Source organism: Polyodon spathula, chromosome 5, assembly GCF_017654505.1.
Source record: "Polyodon spathula isolate WHYD16114869_AA chromosome 5, ASM1765450v1, whole genome shotgun sequence".
NCBI lineage: Eukaryota > Metazoa > Chordata > Actinopteri > Acipenseriformes > Polyodontidae > Polyodon > Polyodon spathula.
Genome location: NC_054538.1, coordinates 77197737 through 77222506, shown reverse-complemented (window position 1 = coordinate 77222506; position 24770 = coordinate 77197737). Strand labels below are relative to the sequence as shown.

The following is a 24770-nucleotide window of genomic DNA, read 5'->3' as shown; positions in this document are numbered from 1 at the left end:
AAAGTCTGTATGAGAGTAAATGCAGTTTTCTTGACTTAGCAGAGCAATGGTGAAGTCTGGTTGAATTGTAGGTATGCCAAACCCAGCGTTGAAGGCTAGTGATAATATTGCTGTTAAATGCAGGGCTGAAACCAATATCTTTTTACATTGAGCCTATCACTCCTACCAGGCTGCAAATGCATCTAATTAAAATGCGAGGAGCAGGCCTGATAATTGCCTCTGATATACTTGTGAAGTACCATTCAGGCTATCCATAGCACTGCGTGCAGTAGCATCATTCACCCCCACTCGCCACAATGGGTTCATATTGATAGATAGTGGTGTAGTTCACTTTGCTGTTGAACTTTACACCGTGTGAGTCTTATCATAAACAGCATTACTATGTACCAGCAATTTGAAGGACCAATTTAAAAATGTAATTTGAAATGAATTTGCCCCAACAGTTTACCAGTGAAATTAATTAAACACATATGTACCAACTAAAACACATGGCTTTCTGTGTGTGTATGGGGTGTGGGGTGGGTGTGGGTGTGTGTGTGTGTCCTTTCCAGCCAGTGACATGCTGTGACCCTGAAGACCCTGTTACTGGAGCTGAAGCTACATACTGCAAACTGCATTATGAACACAAACGAATTCGGTCCTGAAAAAATGCAGAAGGACCAAAAAAACTAACTTTAGCTGGCATCCAAATGAATTCAGTCCCTTTGCTCGCAGGTAAGTGTGAACAGCAAGCACACTGATACATTGTTTCAAATGAAACAAACCAAACAGAAAAGGACCCAGTGTGAATACACCCTTAGTATCATCTCTAGTTAGGATTTCCATGTGACTCTATGTACAATAGGACAGTTCAGGCTTTTCAGCTCACACCCCAATGCATTCTATGTTTGTGCTGCATATTTTTGACAACGTTTAAACGATTACACTCTAGAACTGTTAAGACCCCGGTGGCCTCTGTAGTATTGTTTGCACAGCACAGTGTGCCCCTGGGTGTGCAGATGGTGTAATGACTCTTTTTGTTTGAACATCGCAGTGCTGTCAGCAGTAACTGCATGTGTCAAGCATCCTAAGGGAAAGTCACATCGCACATTGTATTTTCTCTTCCTGTTTTTCTGCACTTCCTGATTGGTTCTGCTCTTCTTCAGCTGGGTGACAGGAAGTAGCTTGTCTCAAAGCTCTCTAACTTCCTGCCTTCCTGGAAACAAGGTTAGAGGTCAGCAGTGTGATAAGAATGAAGCAGATTACCTGACCTGGACCATGCTACTGTAGCTTGGGGCGGTTTCACAACGGAGGAAAGAAATTAGAGGTTTTACTAAGAATTGAGTAGCTGTGGAGCTGATAACAATTGGAGGAGATCTTAAAATTATATTTTCAACTTCTGTTGTAGCTAAGACAGCAAAAAAGAAAATATTATTATTCTTTACACAGATTTTTGTTACATAGAAACTATTTTATAGGAAACACCTAGATGATTTTTGCAATATGTGGGGCAAAAAAGGAGACTGTTGCTTAAGAAAGTGGATATAGCTACGAACGGCATGTACATGGTTTTGTTTGTTGGGAGCGTTTTTCTCAATATGACTGTACTAAAATAATACTAATATTATGTTGTTAGCGTACTTATTAACTGTCGAAATATTGAGTATAAACCTGGAGCAGGCATTGCAGTACTGGCAGCAGCAAAGTCTGAATTTGCAGCTGCACCAAAAAATAAGGTTGATAGTTCTTTAGCGCCTAGCTGTTGGATGTATTCAGAGTAGCGAGGGTTAACTAGCGGGCTAAATAATAGAAGCACCTGACTGTGTGACATGTATGCTATAGAATGGAGCTCTGGAGCTAGGCTATGTATGCTATGGAATGGAGCTCTGGAGCTAGGCTATGTATGCTATAGAATGGAGCTCTGGAGCTAGGCTATGTATGCTATAGAATGGAGCTCTGGAGCTAGGCTATGTATGCTATAGAATGGAGCTGTGGAGCTAGGCTATGTATGCTATAGAATGGAGCTGTGGAGCTAGGCTATGTATGCTATGGAATGGAGCTCTGGAGCTAGGCTATGTATGCTATAGAATGGAGCTCTGGAGCTAGGCTATGTATGCTATAGAATGGAGCTGTGGAGCTAGGCTATGTATGCTATAGAATGGAGCTGTGGAGCTAGGCTATGTATGCTATAGAATGGAGCTGTGGAGCTAGGCTATGTATGCTATGGAATGGAGCTCTGGAGCTAGGCTATGTATGCTATAGAATGGAGCTGTGGAGCTAGGCTATGTATGCTATAGAATGGAGCTCTGGAGCTAGGCTATGTATGCTATGGAATGGAGCTCTGGAGCTAGGCTATGTATGCTATAGAATGGAGCTCTGGAGCTAGGCTATGTATGCTATAGAATGGAGCTGTGGAGCTAGGCTATGTATGCTATAGAATGGAGCTCTGGAGCTAGGCTATGTATGCTATAGAATGGAGCTCTGGAGCTAGGCTATGTATGCTATGGAATGGAGCTCTGGAGCTAGGCTATGTATGGTCTGAAGCATCTGAACACCAAAATAGCTGTGCTCTGTGCTTGTACCCACAAACCAGTCAGCACTCTCTATACTGCCCCCTGGCCTGGATTAACATCATACCAGCCTGCCCAGCATACCAATATATACATATTACTGCACTGACATACCTTGCTAATGCAGTACATGAAAGGAAAGCACATGCAGAGTGCAGGCATAGTAATGATATACAGTAACCGCATAATGGTTTCTCCATTGGCTGCTGTAATGAGCCAGCTCCAAAGGTATAGTTACTGCTGTTGCTAGGCAGCCAAATTCTGTCGCTTGGAGATTATCATGACACAGCAGTCAGAGGTAAGAATGAGGACACTCTGATCCACGGTGAAAAACCTGAATGTAAAACTGCAGGTGTCTCTCACTGTGGCAGGCTCAGCCCATGTTTCTCTTTGCACTTCTACAGGTATACTGTAACTGCTCATGTCTCTCCCTGTGGCAGGCTCAGGTATACTGTAACTGCTCATGTCTCTTCCTGTGGCAGGCTCAGGTATACTGTAACTGCTCATGTCTCTCCCTGTGGCAGGCTCAGGTATACTGTAACTGCTCATGTCTCTTCCTGTGGCAGGCTCAGGTATACTGTAACTGCTCATGTCTCTTCCTGTGGCAGGCTCAGGTATACTGTAACTGCTCATGTCTCTTCCTGTGGCAGGCTCAGGTATACTGTAACTGCTCATGTCTCTTCCTGTGGCAGGCTCAGGTATACTGTAACTGCTCATGTCTCTTCCTGTGGCAGGCTCAGGTATACTGTAACTGCTCATGTCTCTTCCTGTGGCAGGCTCAGGTATACTGTAACTGCTCATGTCTCTTCCTGTGGCAGGCTCAGGTATACTGTAACTGCTCATGTCTCTCCCTGTGGCAGGCTCAGGTATACTGTAACTGCTCATGTCTCTTCCTGTGGCAGGCTCAGGTATACTGTAACTGCTCATGTCTCTTCCTGTGGCAGGCTCAGGTATACTGTAACTGCTCATGTCTCTTCCTGTGGCAGGCTCAGGTATACTGTAACTGCTCATGTCTCTTCCTGTGGCAGGCTCAGGTATACTGTAACTGCTCATGTCTCTTCCTGTGGCAGGCTCAGGTATTCTGTAACTGCTCATGTCTCTTCCTGTGGCAGGCTCAGGTATACTGTAACTGCTCATGTCTCTTCCTGTGGCAGGCTCAGGTATACTGTAACTGCTCATGTCTCTTCCTGTGGCAGGCTCAGGTATACTGTAACTGCTCATGTCTCTTCCTGTGGCAGGCTCAGGTATACTGTAACTGCTCATGTCTCTTCCTGTGGCAGGCTCAGGTATACTGTAACTGCTCATGTCTCTTCCTGTGGCAGGCTCAGGTATACTGTAACTGCTCATGTCTCTTCCTGTGGCAGGCTCAGGTATACTGTAACTGCTCATGTCTCTTCCTGTGGCAGGCTCAGGTATACTGTAACTGCTCATGTCTCTTCCTGTGGCAGGCTCAGGTATACTGTAACTGCTCATGTCTCTTCCTGTGGCAGGCTCAGGTATTCTGTAACTGCTCATGTCTCTTCCTGTGGCAGGCTCAGGTATACTGTAACTGCTCATGTCTCTTCCTGTGGCAGGCTCAGGTATACTGTAACTGCTCATGTCTCTTCCTGTGGCAGGCTCAGGTATACTGTAACTGCTCATGTCTCTTCCTGTGGCAGGCTCAGGTATACTGTAACTGCTCATGTCTCTTCCTGTGGCAGGCTCAGGTATACTGTAACTGCTCATGTCTCTTCCTGTGGCAGGCTCAGGTATACTGTAACTGCTCATGTCTCTTCCTGTGGCAGGCTCAGGTATACTGTAACTGCTCATGTCTCTTCCTGTGGCAGGCTCAGGTATACTGTAACTGCTCATGTCTCTTCCTGTGGCAGGCTCAGGTATACTGTAACTGCTCATGTCTCTTCCTGTGGCAGGCTCAGGTATACTGTAACTGCTCATGTCTCTTCCTGTGGCAGGCTCAGGTATACTGTAACTGCTCATGTCTCTTCCTGTGGCAGGCTCAGGTATACTGTAACTGCTCATGTCTCTTCCTGTGGCAGGCTCAGGTATACTGTAACTGCTCATGTCTCTTCCTGTGGCAGGCTCAGGTATTCTGTAACTGCTCATGTCTCTCCCTGTGGCAGGCTCAGGTATACTGTAACTGCTCATGTCTCTCCCTGTGGCAGGCTCAGGTATACTGTAACTGCTCATGTCTCTTCCTGTGGCAGGCTCAGGTATACTGTAACTGCTCATGTCTCTTCCTGTGGAAGGCTCAGGTATACTGTAACTGCTCATGTCTCTTCCTGTGGCAGGCTCAGGTATACTGTAACTGCTCATGTCTCTTCCTGTGGCACGCTCAGGTATTCTGTAACTGCTCATGTCTCTTCCTGTGGCAGGCTCAGGTATTCTGTAACTGCTCATGTCTCTTCCTGTGGAAGGCTCAGGTATACTGTAACTGCTCATGTCTCTTCCTGTGGAAGGCTCAGGTATACTGTAACTGCTCATGTCTCTTCCTGTGGCAGGCTCAGGTATTCTGTAACTGCTCATGTCTCTTCCTGTGGAAGGCTCAGGTATACTGTAACTGCTCATGTCTCTCCCTGTGGAAGGCTCAGGCATAGTCTAACTGCTCATATCATGAGTTCTTTGTCATTTTAGAATCCAGAAGTGGTTAGTTTGCAAGAAGCAATCATGAGGCAAAATAAGATTAGATTCAAATCAGATGCATATTTAGATGTGTTTAGAATTCATCTGCACATTTGGAATCTAGTTTGAATTCAAAAAATAAATCTTGAATATATGCTTTTAAATCTAAAGGTTATTGAATACTGTGCTTTGTTTTATGTGAACAATCCACTGCTTTTTTCACTATCTCTGAAATACATAAAAAAAAACATCTTTATGACAAGTGGCCCCAGAGGTCATGGTTTCAGTTCCCCTGATTTAGCATTGCCTCTGAGGTCAAAGACAAGGAGGTCAGTTACTGCAAGATCAACGGCAGATTAGAGCCACATACTGAGCAGCATATTTTCAGTAGTTGAAGCTGCATAGCCTCATGTTTGGAGGCATCAATAGCTGAAGCCAAAAGAAAAGCCATGTGCTCGAATATCCCCCCCGAGGACATGTTTAATAAAATCAATATCATCAGTCACTACAGTTTCATCAGCACTTTGATGGCAAATCAAGGAGTCATGTGCTGTAACTAGGGCTTGTATCCAGGTGAATACACTGACCCTTGGTGGCACCATCTGGTATTGCATTGACTGGGGAAAAAGGGGAGTGCTTGCGAGAGAAAGGACATAACCACAAACGGCATGTAAATGGTTGGGTTTGGTTTTTCCTCTGTTTGACCTGTACTAAATACTAATGTTATGTTGTTAGCATACATATTATAGGACACATCATATATTACAGTTTCTCAGCATCAACTCTGAGAAAGATCTACTGCACACACGCAAAGACACAAAAGCATACTGTCTGGGGTGTAGTCAATGGGTTTACTGTTTAAGATTTTAAGTTTGACTTTACAGATTTTGTATGACCGAGCTGCACAACAGCAAGCTGGTTTGGAATAGATTCTTCAAGCAGCTGGTGATTCTGAGCTGCGTTCTCCTTGGCAGGCTCTGCCCTGGTCGTTTATAAACACCATCCTGCCAGTGTTTATGGAGTGTCAGACAGTGAGGTGGAATCTCTTTGTGTTGCCCTTGAGCTGTGAGACTCCAGGTGTCCTAGCTTGTAAACAGACAATAACTTCAGCATATCAGTTCAGGCTGTGGCCTGTCCCACCACTCTGTTCTACAAGTTGCGCTGACCTCGTACCCTGATGGCAGTAACTACTTTCAGGGACTTCCAGAGGCATCGCAAGGGGCCACCGAAATCTCCGGAACGCAATCAAATTGAGCACGCTTGGGATGAACTTGAACGGCGCATTCGTCATCGCGATCCTCTCTTCAGCTCTGCATGAACTGCATGCAGTATGAATAACTGAATGGATTAACATCCCTCGAGACCTCTTGCTGCATCTTGCAGGGTCTGTGCCATGTCATGTCAAGGCTGTAATCAGGACAAGTAGTTGCTTAACCCTAATAAAGCGGCAGGCAGAGTACAGTGTGTTGAAACCAGAGTCCCATTTACAAGGGACAGCAGCAGCAGTTGAAGTCAGACAAAGCACTGGTTATTAGTTAATGTGGAATAGTCTGGTGCAGGTATGGTTGGTTTGTACGGTGTTTAGCTTGTAGGGTAAATCAACGTGATCTATTTAAGACACCATCAATTCACTGAATAATTGTAGAGCTGACTTGTCAATAAATTCTTCTTTTACTGGTAGTTAATAATGAATAATTTATTAAACCAGTTATTTCCCAATTTGGGTGTCAAAGACTAAGTACAGAATGGAAGATGTGGAAATTGCCTCATATGTACCCCGGTTGACCCTACGAGGATTAAGGGGGTCTGGGATTTGAGTCCCTATCTGATACTGTAGTATAACTGATTACTGCATACTGTAATAGAGAAGAACACGTTTGAAAGCCGCCCAGCTCTGTAGCATACAAGGGTGCAGACTTCTACAGATTCTTTTTAAATCCAGTGGTACTGTGCCATCCATATTGAGATTAGATTCGCTGGGGGGTGGTCATGATTAATTATGGCGCCCGCTCTCCCCCTGAGTGCCTGGCAAATGTTAACAGCCAGAGAACGGTTTTCCATTGGTAATTTAGAAAAAGAACAGCCCTTGAAAATAACTCAGTTGTTGCCTGTGGTCTAATTAACTGTGAGATGACACCAGAGGGAGGAGGGAGGCAGGAGTAGGAACAGCTTGTGTAGAATAATGTAGGAGCTACAGACCGGGGGTTACAGACCAGCTCATGCCAGGATGTTTGCTTTTGCCCTCTCTGAATTACAAAAAAATACATTGACCTGATTTAAATAAGAACTATGCTTTAAAATCAATGTACTTACCTCATATGTACTTTGTTAATATTACCACTGATCACCCTTGTGGAATATTTCAATCATGTTTGTTTTTTTAATGTTAATTCAGGATATGCACATGTTTCGGCATTATTGCTCCATGATACGGTCTGATTGTCAACATTTCAGTATATGTTGTCTTGAGATACTCCAGTCTCATGATGAAATACAATCTTTTTACTATAGGTTATTGCTTTGTCTTTTGCAACTAAATTGAACTTGACAGAAGCTGCCTACTGTAGGAGAGGGAGACCCCAACAGTTATATAAATCAGCTGAATAAATAAATACGGTCAATAAATGCATCTTTGTCTGAACTTTGCACAAGTACTTTAAAATGTAATTTGCCATGTTACAGAAATAGCACTTCAGCTCACTTCCGTGGAATAATTTTGTGTTTTCATCTATTATCGTCTTTATCATAGAACTATCAAAACACAGGTGCAGTGTGGCAGGCTGGCGAGTGGATAGAGGCCCAGAGACAGTCTGCAGTTCAAAAAAAATACTAATTTTATTATATATAACACAAAACAAAAGTGCACAATGGCAAAATAAAGGGATTTAAACACAAAAAAAAAAAACAATACAAAAACAAATTTACAAAAACAAGGTTTCCAGGCTGGGCAATGCCTTCACTGGATTCAAATTTACCCAACCCAGCCCAACCCAACCCAACCCAACCCAACCCAACCTGCTTCCTCAGCTCCCTCCTCCCAAATGAGAAGCAGAGGCCTCCTTTTATGTCAGGTGGCTGGGCGCTGATTGATCGTTAATTAACCTAATCAACCCCAGCCACCTGAACATAATAAACCCAGGCAGGTAGGGGAAATTAAACCCATCCTTGCCAATTTAAAAGGGGCAGAGCTTTGCTCTGCCACATGCAGGTAAAGTGTTGTTGACTCACAGTCACGCACTACAGGTCGGTACATTACGTATGCTGAGTCTTTCTCATAACACAACCACAGAAGCTCTGTGTGTTTCAACGGTCATTTCACTGAAAACATTAAAGCAAATGTCAGTGGAATAAAAAACATTGAAAAAACACCCACACACTTTCAGCCAAATACCACACATGAAAAGACAACTTTTGAGATGCAGGCCTCCAACACAGTGTCTGAACAACAACAAAATGCAATGGGTTTATCTACATTCTGAACAGAAAGCAATGGGTTTATCTACATACTGAACAGGATCGAATGGGTTTATCTACATACTGAACAGGATCGAATGGGTTTATCTACATACTGAACAGAAAGCAATGGGTTTATCTACATACTGAACAGAAAGCAATGGGTTTATCTACATACTGAACAGAAAGCAATGGGTTTATCTACATACTGAGCAGGATCAAATGGGTTTATCTAAACATACTGAACAGAATCGAATGGGTTTATCTACATACTGAACAGGATCGAATGGGTTTATCTACATACTGAACAGAAAGCAATGGGTTTATCTACATACTGAACAGGATCGAATGGGTTTATCTACATACTGAACAGAATCGAATGGGTTTATCTACATACTGAACAGAAAGCAATGGGTTTATCTACATACTGAACAGGATCGAATGGGTTTATCTACATACTGAACAGAATCGAATGGGTTTATCTACATACTGAACAGGATCGAATGGGTTTATCTACATACTGAACAGAAACCAATGGGTTTATCTACATACTGAACAGAATCGAATGGGTTTATCTAAACAAATTGAACAGAATCTGAATGGTTTTATTTAAACATAGATGAGAGAGGGATACTGTTGCTTTTCTGTAAGCCTGGATCGAGTCTGGGTTTTAACTCTGTGGTGCTCAGTTTTAGCGCTGGGTACGCAATGGTTGTAATATAATAAACAATGTAACCTCTTGGTGCCATATGCCTCTAACTCTCACATTAGAAGAGCCTGCAGTGTGATGCCATGCTACTGCGGCGCTGCTCGCTCATTGGGCAGCACACTGGGACCCTCACAAGTATATGCTTAGTCCCAGGTACAGTCTTATTACACAATTCCATCTGCACCATGAAACCATTCTGTAAAACTCAACTCAGCTCATTCCAGTATCAAAATGTAACAGAACGTTACAGAAGGTAAAAGATTGCCTGTACTGTACAGTATGTGTCATGTTTTTGTTTAATGGCTATTATAAATAACTTTAGCCACCTCCAGTATATCCCTGATTAATGTTAATAGTTTTGCAGTCCAAGGATTAAAGCCCACCTCTTTCTCATTAGCTGCTCATTAGATAACGTCCTCCATTTGTGTGACTTCAGATGGGTTTGATCTCGGTCTGATACCAATGGAAACAAATAGGACTGATTACAGGTCGCTTTTAAGCCAGTCCCAGTGGCAGGTGGAAACATGGCATTATATCAACTTCTTAAGGAAATTAAAATAGAAAAACAGGTTCTTCTTACAATCTCATTCATAATGTAAGCTTAACTGAATGTACCAATATTAAAGGACAGCTATTTGAAAAAGCGGGCCCTAAATCAGTACTGTACTGTCCTGTCAGGTGCTTGTCTGGTTCGGTTGCAAAGCCAGCTTCCCAGGCTGTCTGCTGGTGCAGTAAAAACAAACTCTTTATAATCTGCTCCAAGATGCATTTCACAGGAGTAATATAAAAATGATGACTTCTGCTGTTAATTCAGAAAACAGTAAAAAGCTTTTAACTTGCTCAGCTCTCAACACATTTGCACACCCCATCTTTGTCATTTCACAGAATTTCAGGGGTTTGTCAATGCAAGATGCTTTGTCTGAATCTTATAGTGTATTTGTTAGTGATGTTTGTGTGAGTCTATCTGATTGGATGTGACGTTTAGGATTCTGTTGCAGAAGAACTTACTAATTCACATATCTAGAGGACCTCAAAGGGGAGCTTTTTGTGATTAAAACTAAATAAATAAACAGTGCTGTAACACTTTCTGTCTGTTAGGTTTCAGCACAAGGGACTCAGGGAGATTGAGTGTGACAGTGGACTGAATTAGATTTTTGAAATGCAGCTCCAGCTGGAATAGACAGCCTAAAGCTGTGTACAAATAGGCACTGTGTCACTGTTGGCGAGTCAAGCAGTGGGTAGATTTCTGTCTAGAAAGGATTTTAAGATAAATTGCTGGTTGGTACCTACAAACTTACGACATGCACAAAATTATGATTTTAGCAAACCTGAATACAGAGTTTAGTTACCTTTACAGTACTGTAGTATGGTACCTGACAAAGAGACTGTAAAATTTACAACTGTTCCTGCCTTAGCTAATATTTATTGCTGAAGTTTTAAAACATGAAGCTAAGAACTGAACTACGGTATTTTAGTTTCAAAATGGTCACGTCTTTAATCTTTATAGTTTGTTTTTATTCTTTTTTTTGTCCACCTCAGTCTTGGCTAGAATGCTCATGAATGATTTTAAACTTTGAGCTTTGGCAGCTCACTTCCAGAAATGCATTTAAAATCATCCATTGATATTCTTGGATGATTTTAGTATACTGTGAGTACTACAAGTCTGCAGAAATCATAAAGGTTTGACAGAAAAAAGCTGTGGATTCAAGGTAAAAAAAAAAATGGAGCATGCATGTTCCACTTAAGTGGGAAGGCAAAAGGTTAATCCCGACGGGCCCTCCGAGTTAGCAGTCTTGCAGATATTGAGTTGCGTGCAGCACTTTAAAAAGACTGGTGCAGACACTGCTTATAGGAAGATATTCTGGATTTATTTGTGGTGTCACTCGTTTAACACATTTATTACTGTCCTTTTGCATTTTACCAAATGGACAGAAAACAGAAAAAACTGCTTAATGTTTCTGTTTCAGTGTAATAGTTTAACAGTAATACGTTATTGTGATGTCATCAGCCATTTTGTTGTGCCTTTATTATTTCTCTTATATGCTTCTTTCTCCCCTCCGTTATAGGAGAGAGAGCAGTAGCTTTATTTAAAAAAGCATGCAATAAGAGAAAGCTATACAGAAATAAGGTGTGTGACAGAGGAAGGGTGGCAAACTAAGGAGAAAGTGGCAATTAATAGGAGTTAAAACACAAAGATAAACCTTATGGTTGTCCGCCAAACATGTCTGACAATTGCATTAACGCCCAGCCTGCTGCTATTAATGTTCTTTTCCTAAGAGCTGAATTCTTCTCGGGGCTCTATATTTCCGACTGTGTTGATGTTTTATTGCTCTATTCCTGGCTTCACCTCAGATCGAAGTGGTTCAGTGAAGGTCAAACAGAACAAGCTGCTGAAACAAAAGGGGTGGGCTTCTCCTTCCCCTCTTCTGAAAGCACGGCCTGTCTTCTGCTCAGTGATAGATTACCATCTCCTGAGCCTTCCATTAGAAGCCATAGCGACAGCGCTCCCAGTCTCCAGCCTGGACTCTCAATGGGACCTGCTACTAGTTCAGACTCTCCCACAGCACAGCCGCTCAGCAGGCAGCAGACAGGAGCAATTTGTGTCGTTTCCTGGGGATAAGCAGATTGGGATCGGTTCCACTGTGCACACACTGACACTCGCACACGTACACATTGGAGGCTGCTCTCCACTGAGCTTAGGGTGATAATAGAGATACATTTACTACGTCAGTAATCCCAATCCCGCTTGACCTCTGGGTGCTGTCAGTATTTCATTGTATGGTTCAGTTATGTCACACTATAAGGCTGTGATCTCCACACAGGAGTGTGGTAACCAGTGGAGTACCACATGGATCAGTATTAGGTCCTCTGCTATTCCTAATCTACATTAATGATTTAGATTCTGGTATTGCAAGCAAACTTGTTAAATTTGCAGACGACACAAAAATAGGAGGAGTGGCAAACACTGTTGCAGCAGCAAAGGTCATTCAAAATGATCTAGACAAGATTCAGAACTGGGCAGACACATGGTAAATGACATTTAATAGAGAAAAGTGTAAGGTACTGCATGCAGGAAATAAAAATGTGCATTATAAATATCATATGGGAGATACTGAAATTGGAGAAGGTATTTATGAAAAAGACCTAGGGGTTTTGTTGACTCAGAAATGTCTTCATCTAGACAATGTGGGGAAGCTATAAAAAAGGCCAACAAGATGCTCGGCTACATTTTGAAAAGTGTTGAATTTAAATCAAGGGAAGTAATGTTAAAACTGTACAATGCATTAGTAAGACCTCATTTTGAATACTGTGTTTAGTTCTGGTCACCTCGCTATAAAAAAGATATTGCTGCTCTAGAAAGAGAGCAAAGAAGAGCGACCAGAATTATTCCGTGTTTAAAAGGCATGTCATATGCAGACAAGCTAAAAGAATCGAATCTGTTCAGTCTTGAACAAAGAAGACTACGTGGCGACCTTATTCAATATTCAAAATTCTAAAAGGTATTGACAATGTTGACTCAAGGGACTTTTTCAACCCGAAAAAAGAAACAAGGACCAGGGGTCACAAATGGAGATTAGACAAGGGGGCTGTAACAGGGAGAGATCTGTGCTGACTCTGCTGGCGTGTTCACGGGCTACAGGAAGAGGACGGTAGTCATCCAATAACCGCCTGTGAGTCATGGCAGTGACACGGGGAGGTGGGAAAGTGGGTGTGTGGACTTTCCCCCTCTCTGAATGGCTGAGAGGCGCGTCTTGGGAGATTGTTAGCCCTATAAGTTAACGCTCTGTTGTTTCCTCAGATCTGCCCTGTTAAACGCGCCGAGTGCAGAAGCGCTGGTCAACGACCGAGAACCAGTGGGAGAGAAAGAAACGGAGGTTCAGAGCGAGACATTGAGGGTGGGGAATCCTTGGGCAGACCCCTGATTTAGTATATCAAAGCAGGCTAGTGAGCCGGCAGTGTAGGACGGTGATCCGGGTCGCACGGGCAGCAACGACCGGGATATCGCTGCAAAGTGCAGCACCTTTTCTTTGTAGTTTTTGTTACTGTTTTATTTTCCCTGTTTCTTTGTGCCTTCTGTTTTGAATTATTGTTTCGAAGCACCTGCAAGGGCGCCGGTATTGTGTACCATCGCTTGGTATGCCCGTGGTTCTGTTTACCATCGTTGGTAAATCAGACCACGGACCCACAGCACCATCTGCGGGATTAAGAAAAGACAGCACCCTGAAATAAAACTGGGCACCTGTGCGGTGTTGCCAAATTCACCTGTCTGTTTCCTGTGGCAGTGAGTTACCCACCACCCTTCCACAGGGGCATTCAGAACAGAAAATAGGAGGCACTTTTTTACACAGAGAATCATGAGGGTCTGGAATCAACTCCCCAGTAATGTTGTTGAAGCTGACACCCTGGGATCCTTCAAGAAGCTGCTTGATAAGATTCTGGGATCAATAAGCTACTAACAGCCAAACGAGCAAAATGGGCCGAATGGCCTCCTCTCATTTGTAAACTTTCTTATGTTCTTATGTTCTTTTCTATTGGTCCTTGCAGTAGATGATTGCTGTTTACTGCATTAGAAGCATAGCTCGTTAAACTGTGCACAGGACTGGGTTTGAGCCCTGGCATGATGTTGGATTGTTACAGTTTGCGAATTGAAGAGAACAAGCCAAACATGTACTGCACCTTCCCTCTAGTACTTCAATAATGTGACTGTGTTCTCAGACTGAAGGCTGAGGAGGTATGCCAGAGATAGAGTATATATTCATTAACTCTTAAAGCATGAGGTCTTTGTTGCCTTTCATTAGTATTCCTGATTTCTGAAAAGATGGCCCATTCCCACCAAAACAACAGCAAAAAATAGCTTCCAGAGATACCAAGGTGAAGTGTGTTTTTGCAGAGTATAGTTGACTTAAGGATGCCCCCTCAACTGTGATCAGATGGAACGGTCTTGGTGTCTAATGTTTTGCAGGGGTCTTCCACCTCATTGACCTCATCATTTGACATGTGGAGTGACCGACAGTTTTCCAATAAGCCAACTCTGTACAGCTATGCTGAACACCTTCTACAAGAATGAGTGTGTTTGTGGTGTTTGCAATCCATAAAGACAGAGGCACTGTACAGGTTGACAGATGCTGGGTTCTGGGGAGGCAGGTACAGTAATCACACTGGGAATCAGGCTCTGGGGAGGCAGGTGCAGTAATCACACTGGGAATCAGGCTGTAGGGAGGCAGGCACAGTAATCACACTGGGAGTCAGGCTCTGGGGAGGCAGGTACAGTAATCACACTGGGAAGCAGTGCCAGAAATATGGATAATAAGACTTTCAAGAACTAAACACTTCCATTTTTTGAACATCTTGGGGGACAGATTTGTTCTCTGCAATTGCTGGTTAATGCAGTATCAGTTTACAAGCTACTGAGTTCAACTGGCATTAACATATACCAGTCAATAAATAACAACAACAACAACAATAAATAATAATAATAATAATAATAATAATAATAATAATAATAATAATAATAATAATAATAATCAGATATTTTTAATACACACAAGGGTTTGTTGTCGTCGTTTAAGGTTGATCTTATATACAGAACAAAAAGATGTGGCAGCCAGATAGACAGGGCCAGTGAGAATCAGTAGAGTATGCAGAGGCCTTACCACTTTCCACTTTCCAGGTGGAACATGTTGTCTGTCTGTCAGGGTAGCAATTGCAATTACAAAGTCATAGTAGTGCTTACTTTACCTAGCATGAAAGTTCTGCAGTACAAGAAGCTGGAATGAGAAATGCTGTGTAGACAGGTGGTGGTTAATGGAAGCACATACATTGTAACTCCACGTTTGAATTTTGATGCTCTGGTGCAGCAGTCAAGCAAGCATAGGTCCACTGCCATCTAGTGGTGAATCAGGAACACACTTTCACAGAATTAGAATCACTATTCAAAAGGGACATGTATTGTATTCATTTAATAGGATAAACATGGTATATCTTTTGGTACAGCAGAAATAATAATAAAAAATGCTATGCATGATTTTATAAGGAAAATACCTACATACATTTAAGTTTGACATGTTTTTTTTTTTTTTTTTTTTTTTTTTTTTTTTAATTCAGCATGTTCCTTTTTTATTCCAGTATATTTTGATCCAGGTATCCTGACCTAATTCTTTTTAAGACAATTCGATCAGATCCATTGTTTCGGGATGTGGCCTACTTGACAATGAGCCAGAGACATCACTTTTGCCAAGCCACTATAATTACCATCAAGAAATAAGCATGTCGCTTCTTGGTGTTTAGAAACCCTTAAAATGGAATAAGAGCAAGACTGTGACAATGAAAGGCATGTCACATCCATAGAGCTAGTCCCATACAGCCATTTGGTGGCCGGTTAGTTGAATTACAACTTTTTGTTCTTGTATTCTGAACGGATTCTGATGCTGAAATATTGTAGTCTGACAATTTTGTTCAAAAAAGACCTTAAGTTCCAAGTCCCCATTACCCTGCCACAAAAATATATACGTTAAAGGTTGTTTGAAATTTGCCTGGGCTGTCTAGCGGGTGTGTGTTAGGTTCACTCTGATTTAACCCCCCCCCCCTCTTCACAGCTGCCGCCGCCTCCAAGGAGAATGAGGAGCGGGTGTTTCGGGAGCGCATGCGGCCCCGGAAACGGCAAGGTGCAGTGCGCCGTCGTGTGCACCAGGTCAACGGGCACAAGTTCATGGCTACCTACCTGCGACAGCCCACCTACTGCTCACACTGCCGAGACTTCATCTGGTGAGTCTGAGCCATGCCACCAGCTTTTCAACAGCAGCCCGAAGGCAGGCAAAATACACCAAGAAACTTACGTGCTTGTCAAAGTCATATTCACATCTTTGCATTGACTACTGGTTAGTTTTAGAATAGATTTTGTTGCTGCTAACTCAGATGTTGCTGTTAACTCATAAGGCTTTAAATGGTCTCGCTCCTCCATACCTTAAAGATCTTTTGGAACCCTACGTCCCCAATCGCCCGCTCTGCTCTAGTGCTGGCCTACTGGCTGTACCTATTATTCAGAAAAAAACTTCAGGTGGTAGATCTTTTAGTTATATGGCGCCTAAATTATGGAACAACTTGCCCATCACAATTAGAGCCCCTTCAGTCTTCAGTCTAGACTAAAACCCATTCCTATAGCCTGGCGTTTTCATGCAGAAGAGCTGATATCCTCTTGACCCTATATTGTTCCCACTGTTTTTTATTTATTTTATTGTTATTTTTTTTTAATCTAGATTAAAATCATATTTTTATAGTACAGCTTATATATAAAAATAAATAAAAAAGTAAGAGAGAGCACCATTAGAATTACACTGCCGCTCCACACAGAAGCACAGCAATGTTGCAGCCTGGCTGTCACTGAGCGGGAGAGAGCAGGACAGCTGATTAAAAACGGAAACATAAAGACGTTATTGAATGAAAAGGTCAGTTGAGGAAATGCAGCCACTGGTCTCAGTTGAACTATTCACACTGCTGTGTGGTCAACTTGAGGTTCTGAATAATAGGAGGAAAGGGTCTTGGGGGGGGGGGGGGGGGGGGCTTTCCTTTATGTTTGTACAGCTATTTTGGGAATAGCCTGTAGCTAAAAATGACATGATTATGTATTAATAAATGTCCTAATGCCTTACCAGGGGTAGTGGTGTGTTGATGAATAATGACTTGTACTCATAGTGGCACTTTATACCACATGATAGCATAATACTTAGTCATGACCATCCTGTGTTACTGTACTAATCATTCGCAATGAGAATTTGCCACGAATGAAGGCCACCAATGCACATCCGCCACTTACTAATATACTAATATGTTGTTAACACTGTCAGTATTTTATCTGGAGCTATGCATAAAATCTATATATCTGACTTCCTTTTGAAATGTGTAGAACCTGTCATATCCGATCCTGCAAGATACGACACACTCTGTGAACCAATGGACCTCTGGCATGTGTCATTTAGACATGCTCCGTCCAAATGAACAGGACTGATGAAAACTGATCAATGCACATTTTATTGTGGGTCTAAAACAGTAAATTATTAAAAAATCCTGGAACCAATAAAATCATAAGTTTTACTGCACTTCATTTGAATTTAGATTCAGGTATCAGTGGTATTTATCTTTTTTGATTCCACTTCTGTTTTTCTTCCTGTGTTAAAAATTGTAAAAGCACTCATAAGAGCCTTAGGCGGGGTCCTGTTACGTTTTACACAGGAAAGAGGGAGACACTGCAGTAATAGTGTTGTAGCGTGTGAGGGATATTAGCTAATACCCCAATTTGCTTACTCTAAACTCTGGAGGAGTGGTAAAATAAATCAAAAGATTAAAATGCACCGTGTTAAAATGAGAATAAAAGCAATTGTCAAGTGCACCTAGCGACCCCCAATCATCCTCCCTATTCAATAACCCACAGGCTTGATTATTTGTTAATATCAGGATTTCTGATTTAAGTGTTTTAAGGGTATGGAGGCATTCTGTTTATCATCCAGGTCATTTATGCTTTTTACCCTTTATCACAGGACGGTCTCACAGTGGGTTATGGATCCCACTACTAACACCATATTAAAGGTTTCTTAAAGTATATTCCTGTGTTCTCCTCAATATGTTTCCCTACTCCTCTTCGCTAATAGGTATTCACAATGCTTTTGTTCATCTGTGTGTGCATACTGTTGTCTCTGTTAATAAGCCATGTTTTGTGTTCCGCAGGGGAGTAATAGGGAAGCAAGGTTATCAGTGTCAAGGTGAGTTCTTGTTTCTGATCCTCTCGTGCATGGCAAAGCACACCTGACATTCCTCAAGTGTCCTTCTGAAAGACAAAGCAGGAAGGTGTCTGCTTCAGTTTAATGACGAGCTTCTCCTTCTTTTTTGCATTTTTATTTTAAGCAACTTTAAGTATACTACAGTATGTTGCAGAAGAAACTGCCAGTTATAATCATGACATAAAACATAGTAACATGAACATGTGTCTGGCGAAGAGGTGTCTCACTACTATAAACTTAAGTCAGATGTCATTTTATTTTACGTCCTTAGCTCGTGCTTATTGCATTGCTGCTGATTAAACAGCATTTGAAAGTTGCTGTGTAGTGTTTTGCTTTGCAGAAAGCTCTGTTGCTCAGTATCTCAACAGGCTTGTTCTTTTCTCTTTCCAGTTTGTACCTGCGTAGTGCACAAAAGGTGTCACGAGCTTATTATAACAAAGTGTGCTGGTCTAAAGAAACAAGAAGCAACACCGGATGAGGTACAGTACCGGCACCTGTACAACATTCATACAACACCAGAGAACCTAAAACTGCAGTACACATGCTGTAGTCTGTTACAGAAAATAAATTCACAAATATCACATTTATTTTTGGTTCTAACTAATGTTTAAAATAGCTGAGTGGCCGGTCTGGGTGAGGTGTAGTTAAAGGTTGCTGTCTGCGTTCCAGTGTAATTTTGTCAGGTGTAGCTGAGATAGCCAGTCTGGTCGAGGTGTAGTTAAAGATTGCTGTCTGCGTTCCATTGTAATTTTTATCAGGTGTAACTGACCCAGGAAGTAGTAGTGCGGCGGTAAAAGGTCACGTTGGATTGTGGTATTGATTTGAATATATGCAAACAAGCAGAGATGAACGAAGTTGAACAAGCATAGCACGCACCATTCGATGGTGCACTTCCGTACAGCCCGACATGAACTGTACATCATGAACTGTACATGAACTGTACATGAAACTGTACTGCCTGAGGTGTAGCTGAGCCTCAGTGGAAACACCCTCTGGCTACGCCCCGCCCAGACCGCACTGCTCAGCTCGGAAAGACAGTGGAAACACGGCAGAAGATCCCTGAGTGGTGGTCTCACTGATGCTGAATCTCTTTTTCAGGTGGGCGCTCAGCGGTTCAGTGTTAACATGCCTCACAAGTTCAGCAATCACAACTACAAAGTCCCCACGTTCTGTGACCACTGCGGCTCCCTGCTGTGGGGGCTGATGAGGCAAGGCCTGCAGTGTAAAGGTAAGGATCCTCACAGTAGCAACCAAACATTACCTCGGGTTCTCCTGAACACTGTGGTGTTGGAGTAGTGAATTTGTTTTTTTACCATTTTGTTTGATTTGTTGGATCAAAATTGATTATCATCCTGGAATATTTATTGTTAAAAGTTAAACCTGAAAGACGGGACGCCTGTATTTTTGATTAATTCAAGCTTGAGGGGGAATAGATGTATTGCTTACTGTACTTATATTTTTACAGGTGCGTACATTGCTTATAGATTATGATTAATTACTTGGTGATCATCTTGTTGTGTCAGTGAGGTGTTGCTGATTTCTCAGTAAAAAAAAGCATCACAGTAACCATATTCTTGCCTTTAGGCAGCTGTTCTTTATTGCATGGTTGTAAAAGGTGTCATTTTAGCTGTTGGCCTCAAGGTGGCAATCAGGCTTTTAGTTCAAAACCACGAAGAAAAAGGCACAAGTGTCACAACAAAATGCTTACACAAAAACAATACAGGATGGGTATTCACCTTCACTATATAGTTCTCAAAAACACAGTATATACCAGAGAGGAGGGGAGTAAACCACGGCTCACAAGCTGCATGCTGCTCCCAGGCAGTTAAGTGCGGCTCCCAGGCAGTTCAGTGCGGCTCCCAGGCAGTTCAGTGCGGCTCCCTGGCAGTTCAGTGCGGCTCCCAGGCAGTTCAGTGCGGCTCCCAGGCAGTTCAGTGCGGCTCCCTGGCAGTTCAGTGCGGCTCCCTGGCAGTTCAGTGCGGCTCCCAGGCAGTTCAGTGCGGCTCCCAGGCAGTTCAGTGCGGCTCCCTGGCAGTTCAGTGCGGCTCCCAGGCAGTTCAGTGCGGCTCCCTGGCAGTTCAGTGCGGCTCCCTGGCAGTTCAGTGCGGCTCCCAGGCAGTTCAGTGCGGCTCCCTGGCAGTTTAGTGCTGCTCCGTTGAAATGATGGGTGGCGAATGAAATTAAGAAAGAATAATAAAACGAAAACAAAAGAGAAAAAGTACAAATAAACATGAGTTTATTATTTGAGTTCTCTGTATTCATTTGTGTTTATTATTCTTTCTTCTCTCTGTTTCTTTGAACCTGCATGTTCACTGCAAGGACATATCATCACGTGATGTTCCGATCACCTCGAGTGAAAGCTGATTTCATTACTTGATGAGCTTCGACACAACGCGCTGGCGCATGCGTGTTCCGATCACCTCGAGTGAAAGCTGATTTCATTACTTGATGAGCTTCGACACGGCGCGCTGGCACATGCGTGTTCTGATCACCTCGAGTGAAAACTGATTTCATTACTTGATGAGCTTCGACACGGCGCGCTGGCGCATGCGTGTTCCGATCACCTCGAGTGAAAGCTGATTTCATTACTTGATGAGCTTCGACACGGCGCGCTGGCGCATGCGTGTTCCGATCACCTCGAGTGAAAGCTGATTTCATTACTTGATGAGCTTCGACACGGCGCGCTGGCGCATGCGTGTTCCGATCACCTCGAGTGAAAGCTGATTTCATTACTTGATGAGCTTCGACACGGCGCGCTGGCGCATGCGTGTTCCGATCACCTCGAGTGAAAGCTGATTTCATTACTTGATGAGCTTCGACACGGCGCGCTGGCGCATGCGTGTTCCGATCACCTCGAGTGAAAGCTGATTTCATTACTTGATGAGCTTCGACACGGCGCGCTGGCGCATGCGTGTTCCGATCACCTCGAGTGAAAGCTGATTTCATTACTTGATGAGCTTCGACACGGCGCGCTGGCGCATGCGTGTTCCGATCACCTCGAGTGAAAGCCGGATGCGCAGTTGAAAGTGAAATGGTGAAGTGGTTGTTCGTTTCATGGAAACAAAGGCATTGAGCAAACCCTCCACGAGTAATAAACAAAAGTATGATGCTTAAGCAAGAATGGGAGGAAGAGTTTGCTTTCACTGAAAACCGTGGTAAACCTCTGTGTCTCATCAGCAACAAATCACATGCACACTGTAGCGTGTACAAGGCAAGCAACCTCAAACGTTATTATGAAAGAAATCACAACACATTTTCATCTGAATATCCTCCTGGATCAGACTTGAGGAGAAACGAGCTGGCCTCTTCAAAAGCCTGCCTCAGCAGTCAGCAGATGCTCCTTTTGGTGTTCAGTAAAGAAGCTGATGTAATGACTCAAGCACTTTTTGTATGACATGGAATATCGCTCCGTGCCAAATTGTATAAAATTGGAGTGTTGGTGCTAGAGTAGAGAATGTTATATTGCAGGTTTTCTCATGAGCAGGCACTGTAATCTCTTTCAAAATGAATACAGTGCATTTGTCATCCACAAAGCTCTCAAAAGTATTTCAAACACGCAGCAGTCGCTTCTTTGTTTTTGAAAACCGAGCATTCAGATCTTCAAGGGAAGAGCATGTCGAAAAGAATTCTTACAAAAAAATGTATCTTTATGTGGTGTTTTTGGTGAAATCATTTTGCTTCATAATAACTGAATGCATTTTATTTGAAGTGCATAATACATGCAGTATAAACAAAAATAATGGAAAAACACCACACTGTTACATTTAAAGTTTAATACACTGTAGATCTACAGTAAAATAAAAATGACGCAGACTGTGTGGCTCTGCAATGTTCTCTCTTGTTCTTGTGTATTTTGCTGCCATCAAGAAATAACAATTACTGTACTGCACTTGTAAGTGTAAGATCCCGTTACAGTGTTCGAAAACAATGCTAGGATTTAAAATGTCTTGCTCGCAGATATTTCATGTTTCTCAGTGTTTGTCTTTCGGCCATATGGACATGTTGGTAAGTGGCACGTAGGGTCAGGAAGTTTGCCCCCCTGGTATATACAGTCACCTAACTCCTCCCAAAGGAAGGATTTTCCTCTCCTTTATACAGGTGGCCACTCCCAGTCAGCACTCAATTACCTCATTGGGGAACAGCCACACCTGTGATTGTTGGCAGGGGCAGAATTAACCCCATCCCTGCCAACCTTACATTCCCACACACATTATTTACACCACGAGGGCTTCTGCCCTGCCACAGAAATATAAATGCGAGAATTGGAGATTCAGTACTTTAGATAACTTTGTGGATGATCTTTTTAATATATATAAATGTGTGTGTGTGTGTGTGTGTGTGTGTGTTAACCTCCTTAATATTTGTGGTTGGCCTTTACAGAAGCTGACTTTGAGAAATAGAGTTTTAATGGGCTTGCATGTAAGAGATTGGCACTGCTCCATGCTGCATTATCCCTAGGGTTCTGAACAGCAGACCCAGGCGAGATGTCTGCCTCTCCTGGTGTTAACATGCTTGTCATTGTGTTTCCCGGCAGTGTGCAAGATGAATGTACACAGACGCTGTGAATCCAACGTGGCTCCCAACTGCGGGGTGGATGCGAGAGGAATCGCCAAAGTGTTAGCAGACCTGGGAGTCACTCCCGATAAGATCACCAACAGCGGCCAGAGGAGGAAAAAGGTAACCGGTCTCGAACCCCGCTCTCATTTCTTTTTTCTGTGTCTGTGTTTGTGTGTGTGCGCGTGCGTCTGTGTCTGTGTCTGTGTGTGTGTGTGTGTGCGTGCGTCTGTGTCTGTGTCTGTGTTTGTGTGTGTGCGCGTGCGTCTGTGTCTGTGTTTGTGTGTGTGCGCGTGCGTCTGTGTCTGTGTTTGTGTGTGTGCGCGTGCGTCTGTGTCTGTGTTTGCAATGGCAGAAAGAATTGCTCAGAGAGACAGCATGTCGTTAGTAAGAAGTGGTTGTCGGGATCCATAATTGGAGACCGCTGTATTTGTGTTTTGCCTTATAACGAATATTGGCATTTTTGTTTTACGAAATAATTTACAATGGTCAAATTAATATTGCAGCATCCATGGAAAATGAAGGAAGGAGACACACACAATTTGCAGGCACTCGAATCCACAGTTTTTTGGACAATTATTCCTGGCCCCTGTCAGTCATTACAATATATACAGTATAATAAAAGCTGCTATTCCACCAGTTTAAAGCACACACCACTCTTATTTAAATGGTATATTTTTTATAATAAATCCAAGGACATTTATACACACTTGTATTGTTTTGTACTTGTTTTGTAACATTAACAGACAGTTTGGTTTTACTTTTAGAAAATAAAGTACAGTGCAACCACAGATGCTTTATAAGTACTGCATGTCCCAGTTTCAACGTAAATGAGTTTAAATACAGTAATATAAAAACAACAATAAAACGAAATCACAGTGTTCACGAGAACTTCACCAGTTTAAATACAGTTATATAAAAACAACAATAAAACCCACCGTTTGTGAGTCAGATTGCATTATTGAGGGTTTATACTGCATGTCATGTTAACCTGTGTTGTTTTCATTCATTAAGCAGTGCCAGAAAGCAGGGGACGAACGCAGGTTGTCAATCTGCTCTGTACCTTGTGACTCCTAATGTTGTCTTGCTGGTCTCTCTTTGCAGTTGAACCCCGCAGCGGACACCCAGCAGACAGTTTCAGGATCCTCCCAGTCTGAGGAGGACCGCTCCAAATCGGCCCCCGCGTCCCCCTCCGATCAGGGTGAGAGAGGAGGTGGCATCCATGAAACCAGCAGACAGTGGGGGCGAGTTCTTTCAGCAGCAGACAGTGGGGGCGAGTTCTTTCAGCAGCAGACAGTGGGGGCGAGTTCTTTCAGCAGCAGACAGTGGGGGCGAGTTCTTTCAGCAGCAGACAGTGGGGACGAGTTCTTTCAGCAGCAGACAGTGGGGGCGAGTTCTTTCAGCAGCAGACAGTGGGGGCGAGTTCTTTCAGCAGCAGACAGTGGGGGCGAGTTCTTTCAGCAGCTGACAGTGGGGGCGAGTTCTTTCAGCAGCTGACAGTGGGGGCGAGTTCTTTCAGCAGCAGACAGTGGGGGCGAGTTCTTTCAGCAGCAGACAGTGGGGGCGAGTTCTTTCAGCAGCAGACAGTGGGGGCGAGTTCTTTCAGCAGCAGACAGCTGATTGATTTTTTAAACAGGAAATTAACTGGGGAATTTTTAAATATTTGACAGGTAGCAAAGTGGATTTTGATGAAAATAGACGAATTTTGATAAAAATAGACAAATTCATTCAGAAAGTTACACTGGATTGTGGTAAATGTTTTGCCTATATTCATAAAGCATATTTATTTTTACATACACCTCATTAGCCTGTGTAGACGCGGCTAACCAGAATACAGTAAGGTTTGTTAAACTTGTATTGATCTCCAGCCTTCAGTGGACTGCCTGCATACTTGTATTTCCATTAACATGAAGTAGCTAAACTGCTTCATACTGTACTTCACCAGGTCAAGCTAAAAGGAGTTTTGTATACCTTTACTTACCTGTAAAAATAATAAAAAGTTATTCTGTCACACATACAGTAGTTGTTGGTTTTCACAAATGATTTCAATGGCGGTGGTATGGAGATCTGACATTGTTTAGATCGGCAGAGGTCATGCAGTCAAACATTCCC

At 42.9% G+C, this 24770-nt stretch overlaps 1 protein-coding gene across 1 annotated transcript in view; it reads left to right on the top strand.

Moving 5' to 3' along the window:
- The window catches only part of LOC121316343 (protein kinase C epsilon type-like), a 169936-nt gene that overhangs the window by 82234 nt on the left and 62932 nt on the right, over nucleotides 1-24770 (top strand). The window contains exons 3-8 of the mRNA XM_041251406.1: nucleotides 15927-16095; nucleotides 18052-18086; nucleotides 18495-18583; nucleotides 19203-19332; nucleotides 22639-22781; nucleotides 23763-23859. Coding sequence (XP_041107340.1) covers nucleotides 15927-16095; nucleotides 18052-18086; nucleotides 18495-18583; nucleotides 19203-19332; nucleotides 22639-22781; nucleotides 23763-23859 — 663 coding nt within the window. The remainder of the gene's footprint in view (nucleotides 1-15926; nucleotides 16096-18051; nucleotides 18087-18494; nucleotides 18584-19202; nucleotides 19333-22638; nucleotides 22782-23762; nucleotides 23860-24770) is intronic.